The sequence below is a fragment of the Hylaeus volcanicus genome, chromosome 6 (genome assembly GCF_026283585.1).
Source record: "Hylaeus volcanicus isolate JK05 chromosome 6, UHH_iyHylVolc1.0_haploid, whole genome shotgun sequence".
NCBI classification, from domain to species: domain Eukaryota; kingdom Metazoa; phylum Arthropoda; class Insecta; order Hymenoptera; family Colletidae; genus Hylaeus; species Hylaeus volcanicus.
Window position 1 is genome coordinate 22,222,574 of NC_071981.1, and position 10,398 is coordinate 22,232,971.

A 10,398-nucleotide genomic window follows, 5' to 3' on the forward strand; every position below is an offset into this window, starting at 1 on the left:
AACTATTAGTTAAAAAGTGGATGTTATTTACGAATCAAGCCAATATTAAATTTAACAATCAATCGTGACAAATTCTTAAGCTACTTGAATTTAAAAAAAACTGTTTAATTTAGAGAATAAATTCGAACTATCCTGGAAAATGATTGAATTGTGTTCAATTATGGAAAGAGTTAGGGTTGCGAAGTATCGATAGCGGTTGAATAATTTCTTTGAATTAATTTTTATTTCCAATCAATAACAACAATATTTAAATATACGTTATAATAGACTAGGCTGACAGCATCCTTTCATTTCGCCCCTTTTTGGTATGTCTACGCGATAACACGCTCGTCCTTCGACTTCTAAACACTCGGAACACACAGTTACATAACACGCTAATTACGTAATTCGAACACAAAACAAAACAAAAAACAATCTTCTGGGGGGAAAAAGTAATTATCTATCGCAAACATGCACATTCCACACGTTTGCTCGCGTGAGATTACTTTGAAAACCGTTGAACGTAACAATTGTTTTAAAATAAATAATCGGCAAGATCGAGATATGGATTCCATCGTTACCAATTTAATTTCGTTCTATTACTGTTACATTAAAAATATATTACTTTCCACTGTCGTTGGTAAGATAATTTAGTTCCGTTTGAGAAGAAACTTGTCCAAATTATAAACTCTGATACCGTGCAACGTCAACGAATACGAACTGCATGCAAGACAAAAGCCAGTTTCGTCTTGCGAAGTATCGATGAACATTCGATAATATCTTTCGATGATTTCTCGAGATTCAAGGAGCGTCGAGAAAAATATTTCTAAAATCTAGAAAATCAGGTTTCAGTTAGAAGATCGACCTTTCAATGGCGAAACGCAACCTCGATCTTACGAACAAATTTATTCTCGTAGTAATCGTATCTCGTGCAATAGTTTTCAAAGCAACCCTCGCGCGTAACCCCTAACCGCGTTAGCCTCAAATTACATAACGACAGAGACAGGCAGAATTGTAAGCTGGATGGATAAAAATTTCGAACGACGAACGAAATGTTAATTATAACGCTAACGTTGTCAAATTATAAAAACAGACAACAAATGGTTTCAATAGTCTGCTCAAAATAATTTCTTAAAATTATCGATTAGTCTACGAATATTTCAAATGAAATTCGCATCGTACGAATAAAAGTCTTCGTGCGTTTATTATTCGGATAAAATTTTCCCGTCTTTTCCGTAACGGTAGCACGTTCAATTACTGAACTAGAAGACTTTCTACATTCAAAGATTATCAAAATTTACGAACAAACAAGAGACGCCCGTTTATCCGCTGTTATTTAGATAATAAATTGAATCGTACAATAAAGTATCCGAAACGAATGCAACTGTTTAATTCGATAAACGTCACGAACAAATCTTCGTTTCGTTGGTTATCCGATGAATCGACCGAAACGCTGCCCATCTCTGGTCGTAGCTATCAAATAAAAGCCGCAACACTTCGGCTCGTGTAACGAGGGAAACGCGACAACTATCATCGTCAGGTATAAACTATCCGTACGTAAAGAAGACGTGGGTGGTCCACGGGATGCTCTGGGACCTTTCCTAGATTAGGAGGGAGGGGACGAGAGAAAAAAAAAGATCTTTGGGACTATTTACAAGTCACTGGTGAGAGACGGGTGTGGAGGGGAGGTGTGGGGTGGCGTAGTTAAACCACCAGGAGGTGTCCCTCGCCTAGGCCCTTATCTGATCGAGAATTCCTAATTTTCCTTGTAGAGAAAAGAAACTTTGGGGGGGGGGGGGGCTTGTGCACGGAGCAGGAAACTCGATTTACGTCTCGATAGAGGAGAATACCTTGCGGCTTCCTGGGACAGATCGTTGTCTGAGCCCAGAGTGACCAATTATTTTGACGCCTCGAAAGATACAACGACGCCTCGTTATTCACGAGATGGAGGCGCACGAAACGTGTCCGGCGCTGATTCCTAGAGGCTCGTTTTCCCTTTCTTATCGCTGGGAGATTCGACTCAACCCTCTGCAACCCGGAGTTTTCTTTTTTTTTCTTTTTTGTTAAGATAATGCCGTACTCCGCGGGGCCCTATTTCCATTTACCGAATGGTAGACAGAAAGATCTTTGAAGCGTTTGGCAAACTTTAGATTGTCTTCTGATTCGAGATCCTTTCGGGATGTTAAGAGTACGTGTAACGTGAAGTTTGCGAATTGTACCTTTTGATACTCGAATTTTAATACTCCGTTCCGTGCAACGTTGATCGCAAAGGGTCGAGAGCTAACGCTTGAAGCGACAAATTTAAATAGAAAAAAAAAAAACAATTGTTTGCTTCGAACGTAGAGACTTTACGAGATCATTCGAGATTAAGAAATCGCGAAGTTTGCACATTCCTCGGCCGACTCGTCGATAAACTACTTTACAGTTAAATATAAGTACTATTTACAGGTGATGAGAAGAAGGAAGACGGAGGTAGACTTTGTTCCTTCCTCCTCGTCGCGAGAGCAGACTTGAGCCGAATAACTTAAACAAACCCATATTTACAACGTATGATACATTCCCAGTCGGCGTGATCCTCGCGCTTTTCAAAACTATTAGGGTAATCGTTAATCAGGAACGCAGTTTCCCGTTAGCGTAGATAGAGAAATCGAATCTTGCTCGATCCTCTCGCTTTGGCTCGAAGCTACTTTAAGCTATCTCGACTCGGAATAATCGAGTCCAACGACGCGAATTGATCGGAAGTGCGAGGATTCTCTATCGAAAAGTAGGAAAAAATGTCCCATCGAAGTGAAACCATGGCGAACGAAGGCACATCTGCTCGCATGTGCCAACGTTCGCCAAGGTTCGGGCACACGTGCCTCCGGGGTTTCCTCGCTTTCGCGATCCGTGAGCGACTAAACGCAATAAACAAAGTCGAAAATAAACATTTCCAGAACTAAAAATCTAAAGACCCGTAGCTAACCTGAAGCCTGTGTTTATAAGGATATTACCGTTTCTCCCGAATACAAAGCACGCCGATCTGGTACTCCTTAAAACGAATATATTACCAACGATAAAAAAATACGATTATATGCGTCTAACGTCTCATAATGTCTTCTATACTGAAACCAAGCTTAGGAGCAGCGGTGTTGGTCCTCTGAATGGGGATCAGACCGCTCACCCTCTCCGCCATCTGTCTGACGGTCGTAGAAGCGGCGATCCTCGACTCCGTTGGCGCGGGCACCTCGATCCTCAGATCCTGGGGGACGTCCGTGTGCGTGAGAAGGTGCGTCTTCAGGTTGCTCCTCTGGTTGAAGCTCCTGGCGCAGACCGGGCACTTGTGCGGGGACTCCTCCATGTGCAGGATCTTGTGCACAGCGAGAGTCCTGCTCTGACAGAAGCCTTTACCGCACTCGCTGCACTTGAACGGCTTCTCCTTGCTGTGGATGTACCTGGAAGAGAAAACCTAATCGTCAGGTCACGGTTGTTTGGCTAGTTTCGCTTCTTTCGAAGTAAAAGGAAATCTCGAAGGAAGGGCCGAAGCAAGCGAAGGCACACGTGCCCGCATGCGTCGGCTTTGGCATTCGTCGAGCCGTTGGAAACTTTGAAAATTGTTAATTATAGGGGAATATCGTCGATGACCGTTAATTGTAGTTAGATACTAGTAAATGGAACGATTAGTACGTAGTAGAACGTGACGTGCATAGGATTATCTACCTCCGAGATCTCGAACTACGTTTGTATGGACAAAATGATTCAGGCTGTGAAAACAAGGTGCGTCCATGTACACAGATACCGCATGCCCCCCCTGGTTAAAAGCAACTCGGGAAAGTCTTTAGTTTGGAGTTAAAGTAGATTCCAAATTACCCGAATGACACCTGCTACATGTTTCGACATGTACCGAACCCGAGAAACGCAGGAGTCACCACACTTTGTTTCTTTCTCTTTAACAGTAAAACAAAACCCACTGTTCCGATACAAAGCAACTTTTTCTCCACGTGGTTCTTATAAGCAGCTCGTTCAATTTAACTAGGAAATAATCAATGCAGCACACCTTCTACTTTTCAACGGTAGCCTTTCGGATCCCTTTAAACGTCCATTTAAACGTCGAAGGTGTAATCGCGCTCAATCGAATCACAGACACGTCTAGGTAACAACGAACACAGGGTGACAAGAACGGTACGTTCCAAGGAACCAACGACCATAAACGATTCCTAACGCACTCGATCGAACTCACCGATGATCCCTAAGGTGATCCTGCCTGCGAAACGCTTTCCCGCAGATGTCACACGAGTAGGGTCGCTCGTCGGTGTGCGTCCTCTCGTGAATCAGCAGGTTGTAGCTCTTTGTGAACTGTCTGTTGCAGAACTTGCAGATGAACTGCTTCTTGGGCCTCTGACCCGGCAGCCGTCTGGTGAGAAAGGACGCTGGTGGCGGTACGGGGATCGCTGGATGGAGACCCTGATGACCCTGATGGTGATAAGGATGCGGCGACGACGTCTGAGGGCAGCAACCCCTGACGGCTAGCAACGCTGCTCCCCTGAGCCAATTGTCGAGAAACGCCGCCTGATAGCCGACGTTCTGTCCAGGAGGCTGTTGCTGGATGAATCTTCCAGCCAGCTGCTGCGACCTGATCCACCTGGGCGACGTGATTGGCATCTGGTGCTGGTGGACCATCGATCTGTCGAGGGTGGGCGGCGTGTGCGGGGGTGTCAGCGGCTCCATCTTCGCCTCCATGGTTAACAGTTAACCCGACCGAACTTTTCCACCTGATACGCGGGGATTCGCGAAATCCCGCTGTATTCTCAGCGCGGTTAGGCCAACGTCGACTCGCGATCTGTCCAGCAGACGGTCGTTGCCCGACTGTTTACTATGCTCATGCGGATAGACGCGAGGAGGAAGACGAGACGAAGCTTTCCACGATGGGAAAAAAAAAAGACCAAGACAACGTTGCCACGAGAGTCGGCGCAATACTAAATGCCAACAGGCAGTCGCCGAGACTCCAGGGTCGACGTCGCCGCTTACCTGGCGCCAAGGGGACACGGTGGCTCCTCCTACCGTGCCCTGAACGCTGGATACGCCGGTTGGCGGCTCGACTTCCACAGGGGCGGAGCTTCCGGGTCAGAGTGACCCCTCCGGGCGTCGCGACGCTCAGCCACCTTCGGACGTCCCTGCGAGGCCGGCTGCCCCCGAAGCTTCCATCGCTTTTCGAGCGGATCCCGCTTTTCGCTGCCGCTTTCGGTTGCGGGGAACCTCGGATCGACGAGTAACGTCTGGGATGACGCGTCTTTGATCGTCGTTTTCGGAGATTGCTTTCCGAAACTCAAGATTGGACTGAGAATCAAACGATACAGGTATCGCGTTCGGAGGATGAATTATTTCCACGGGGGGTTCGAGCTGTCGTATAAATACCTGAAAGAATTCTCGTGCATTTAAATTCTGCATTCGAACCGCGGTCACCAAAGAGATCGTTATCAAGATCCGAAAGGGTTGAATTAACCACAACACAGCGCTTACGTCTCCTCTTCATTTTATTGCGGGGGCGTCTCCCCGCGGGTAATCATCGATCTAAATAGGGGTAGCGCCGAATGTCTCGAATGAAACAAAGCGTAAACAGTAGACGTAATTTATGTCCGTCAGACGTCCAGCTAAGGTTCTGTCATAAATCAATCAGGACGCGCTGCGGAAAGGGAGTCGATTAATCGACAGGCCATCGAGGTGGCTCGACGGCAACGCGTTTCGTTTCGAACGGCATTAATTGGAACGTGCTGCGGCTTTCTCTCGCTTGTTCGACAGCACGGGCAAGGCTTCTTTTTTCGTGGCTCTCTTCTTAACGCTGGCCTTCCAGTCGAGATTGCCTCCGTAATCTCATTATACGCTAACGATGTAACGCAGCGTGACGTTTCGGACGCTGCCGCTACCGATTCCTCCGCGTCGGGGAAAGACGAGCGAAATTCTACTCGGGAAACAAACAGAGAAGACGGCGTTGTCCACTGGATCGAACTGTTTTATTCGTTTTATCGCGAGGTTTGCGTTTGACTTCCGCGTAGTATCTGCAAACTGTTTTATTTGTTTTATTTTGTAATGTTTACGCTCGCAGGATCAAAACGTGGCCTGTCATTTCCAACGTCGTGTTTGTGTTCGCGCTCCAAAAATAAATATGAATTTCCCAGTAACGTATTTATTACGTTCAATAATATATTATACGTTTAAATCGTATCGACGATAATTTTAGTAACGCGCAGTGATCGATTACACGCAGCAATTTGCTTAAACAGAATCGGGTGCGCACGGTTGAAACATTGTCAAAAAATCGAGCCAGAGAGGCGGTGATGTTCTCGCGATAAAAAAATCAATATACGCGTGATTGAAAACGAAATTTCATTGGCAGGATTTCGAAGTTTTGCATACATTAACGCGGCTACTTATTTTACTTTCATCCTCGTCGTGTCTTTTTTGTTTTTTAATTAACAAACGAATGGAGAGTATCTCTATTTTCGTGTTACCAGATACGAGTAATAACGTCTGTTTTCCAGTTACGTCGATCGTTGTTATCCCGACAATTTTCGCTAATTTTCTCGAATTCGCCGATACAATTCGCTCGAGCCACGAATCGAAAGCGAACCCAGGTGATTCGTGATATCATAGGCGGTATGCGGTTTTCGATAAGAAAACGTGGTTACAACGCTTATCGATTTATGACGGTGCAGACAGCGTGACACCAACGCACAAACTCGTCCGACATTTTCGCTAGATTAGAACGAATCTTTTGATATTTACAACGATGCTTGCAGATCCAACAATTCTTCGAGTGTCACCTTATCTTTGTGTTCCGTTGCCGCCGTCGTAAAAGAACAGAACCGTATCGACGGTTTCGAGTGTCTCGAAATCTTCTGAATCACCTTGTCCTCTTGTCGATATCACACTCGAAGGACCACCAAAAGACCCCGTACGTACCTTGCGAAGAATCGAATTCATTTTCAACTACTACGTTAGAAAAATTCATTCGTTTGCAAAACGACAACTTCTAAACGATTTCAGTTGCTCCTTTAACGCGACTTTGGGAAACGAAAGGTGTAACTCGACTTCTGGTTGCTCGTTCCTCTACCGCGGATTAAAACTAAAATTACGTTACAAGTTAAATAAACGCTTACTTTAATCCCTGTTCGAGGGAACAGACATTGCGAATAAATAACTATGTACAATATTTTCGGTCAGTGTTTATTACTCTGTTAAAAAGTCGATCCAAGGGTCGAATCGTGTACTATTTTCAATGAGTGCTCTAACGATCGGTGTATTCTCGTTTGTGAAACGCTTTTTACCGCGGGGCTCGCGCAATCACCGTGCATCGCCCTACGAGGAATGGGAGGGCGGAAGATAGACAAAGAATACCTGAAAACTTTCCTCGTATAATTCCGCAAAATGTTTAGCATACAAAGACAAATATAATGGTCGCCGAGATGAGGTTGCGACGAGATCACGGGCCCCAGGCGGGGATGGTTAATTCAGTTTCAGGCTCCATCAGCCAGACAGCCCTTGCTTGCCTCCGCAACCCCCTTCCTAAGCTCTCGTCATCCCTGAAACGTCTTTGTACGCCCCCGTCGTTACTCTTTCTCTCTCGATCGGCGCGTCTGCTCGTTCGTCCTTCTCGTTAAGTCTACTGGGTAAACATGAATGGCTGGATTTGACGTTTAATTGCGTTCCTGGATAAATCGAGTCGTAACAGAAAATTAGATCGTTCCGATGTTTCACCGTTTGATAAAAATGACGCGGATACCAGAGACCTTTAACGTCGCTCCTTTGACGAGTGATTCGACGATTTAAGGAAGGGGCTTTCAAATTGGAGCGTAGGTAGTGGAGTTATAATTGCGCGGTAAATTATTCTCCCTATTTTCTCGTCGTTCCTTAATGGACAGATAAAATTAAGCGATTTCTCGAATAACGATAATAGCTTCGCGGCAATCGCAAGGATTACTCACTTAATCGAAGGAGAAAGTTCAATGTTACAAATTTTGATCAGCAGTGAGATTGCACTTAAGAGACTATACACTTAATCCTGTGATAAAAGTGACGTTCCTTTATTTATTTGCGCCGGGTACCGATACTCGGTCGATTCGACTCCACTTAACGTTGATTACAGAAATATTACATGCAAGCTCTTTTAGATTTTATTAGAATTATGTTCTCGATTTAATTTTATTTATACGTAAGAGTAAGATAAAGTAATAAAACAAACGATTATATCGTTAGGTATAATATAAACAGATAACGAATATAAAAATTACGATGTCACGCTGCTATGCTATAATAACCGAAGAAGTTAGGAGACCAGGACTTCCAAAGGAATTCTTTTTGAATTCCAACGACGCAACGCGTAAATTGTGCGAGAAGAGGACCAGGCCACGTGACACCGACGTCGCGCTGCTCTCATCCTTTATCTTCCTCTCCTTCGCAGCTTCTCTCGAAGCCGTGGAGCACTCGAGGCACTCGACTATCTGCGCCAAGGGATGACAGGCTGTTTGTAATATAACTTTCGAGACTAATCACTGGCTTCGCAGTAGACTGAAAAGTTTATCTCTAACGATGTAAACGATATGGCAGCCTCTTGTCGTTCTTCGATTCAGGGTGCAGAGACGAAGCTGATTCTGGCATCGCTTTTTTTTCGCTCCTTTTTTTCTTTCATTAGCGATCGAGTGGACCCGTGTTACTGGCTGCTGGTGATACGAGACAATTTTGAAAGATTATAGCGGCAGCATTCGGTATCCGTGTTTCTGGTTTCCTTCGTTCTGGCGATCGAAACGTTGATCGTTATTCTTTTGAAATTGTAAGGAGACTCTTGTAATATATTTAGCATTCGCTTAAATATCAATAACAGTCACGGTTCGGAATAAGTATTCATTAAAGATATTAATCATGAGAAATTTTTCTTTATTTTGATATCCATTGGTTGTAATAACTAAAAATTAAGATCCGATAATAGTTCGACTTTGTTGTAACGTCAATGTTTCGTCGAATTATTTTCTCGATGGATCCAAGGAGCCCTCGAATCGACCTTAACGCGGTTATTGTTAACCCTTTCCTGTCCCTCCATCGGCACGCACAAGCTACCCGCGTGTCGCGGGCCGTGTCTGTCAGAGGTACGCAAGGGGCGAGAGTTCATTCTTCAATGATTCTACGATCGGTATTGATCTCGCTCTCGTTAAATATAATTTCAACCAAAAAGTAACGATAAAAATATGTGAGTAACCGAAAGACGTGTTATCGGTACAATTTTCAAGTGGGGTCGCATCTCGAGTGACTCGAACAAGTAACATTTTCACGTTCCTTATGTTTCACGTTCCCAGCGCAGATGTCCTCTGCAACAGGAGTCGCATTTCAACCGAAAACACGAAAGAAGGGCCACGTGCCTCTATCTTCGAGCGCAGCCAGCTTGTCCGCAGATTTCCTTCTAGTGGCCGCGATCCTTGTATCGGTCGCGCTAATTAACGGGGGGATTGTCTCGTAATTTATTTGGACCACACGCGCGCCACTCTTTGTTTCGAATATTTTTCAAGCACCTCCAGCCAGAAACGGAAAACTTCTTGTCCCTGAAATTCCATCGTGCCCCTGCTCGAGGAGTTTATTTATCGGTGACAGAACTTTTCGCTAAAGAACTTTTTAAGAACTTGAATAATTAATTTTAACGTGCTGTAATAATAATAAACAAGCTCGAAGCAATTCATCGGAGCTCCCGTAAGGAAGGATTCAACTTCCCGCGTCTTAGCTGGCTGAAATCCGCTCGGGATCAATGGCGTCGCGAAGCGGATTGGCACCGTTTCACACAACCAGGGGATTCCCCGTCAGCGAGTAAGCGTCGGCCGCGATGTTTGCCTGTAAAATATTGAATATTGTCTTAGCAGCGGAGTTTCCATGAAAATCAACGCCGGCTCGTCGTGCAAAATCAAATTTGTCTAGGCCGCCCCGGAAATCCTCCAGTCATTTTCCGCTCCCCCGTTCGCTCTCCTTTCGTCTCTTCCCATTGTCTTCGAGTTTGTGTACACTCTTTTCATTTTTTTTCTTCCTTTTCGTTCATCGTTTCACGCAGTTTCACCGATCCGTCGACTTCCACGGGGTCAACCGGAAGCGGGTGCGGCACGAGCCGATTTTAACTGCGACGGATTGCAAATGGCGAACGTTTTATGAGTTTATTGCCGAGCGGAGCTTCGACATTTTTTACCCCGTGACGGGAAAGGCTTCCGGGTCGAGGTGTTTTTCCTGCGAACGAACCTTGGCAAATTATCGTAATTTTCAAGTCTAATAGGAAAATTTTAGCGTAGGATTTTTTTGAGTTTAACCCGAGCATAAATTATGCAAACAAAGTGTATTTTACGTGTTAACAAAGGTCAATATTGACGGAATACATCTACATCGATGGGATTTAATTTTTATTTAATAAGGAGT

At 44.8% G+C, this 10,398-nt stretch overlaps 1 protein-coding gene across 1 annotated transcript; it reads right to left on the reverse strand.

The window, feature by feature from the left end:
• Positions 1 to 214: 214 nt before the first annotated feature.
• LOC128877993 (protein odd-skipped) lies at positions 215 to 4,871 on the reverse strand. Its single transcript, XM_054125733.1, has 2 exons — positions 4,196 to 4,871; positions 215 to 3,410 (listed from the first exon to the last, which is right to left on the reverse strand). Exons 1-2 carry the CDS (start codon positions 4,693 to 4,695, stop codon positions 3,056 to 3,058), a joined length of 855 nt encoding a protein of 284 aa, XP_053981708.1. The 5' UTR covers positions 4,696 to 4,871; the 3' UTR covers positions 215 to 3,055.
• Positions 4,872 to 10,398: the final 5,527 nt, after the last annotated feature.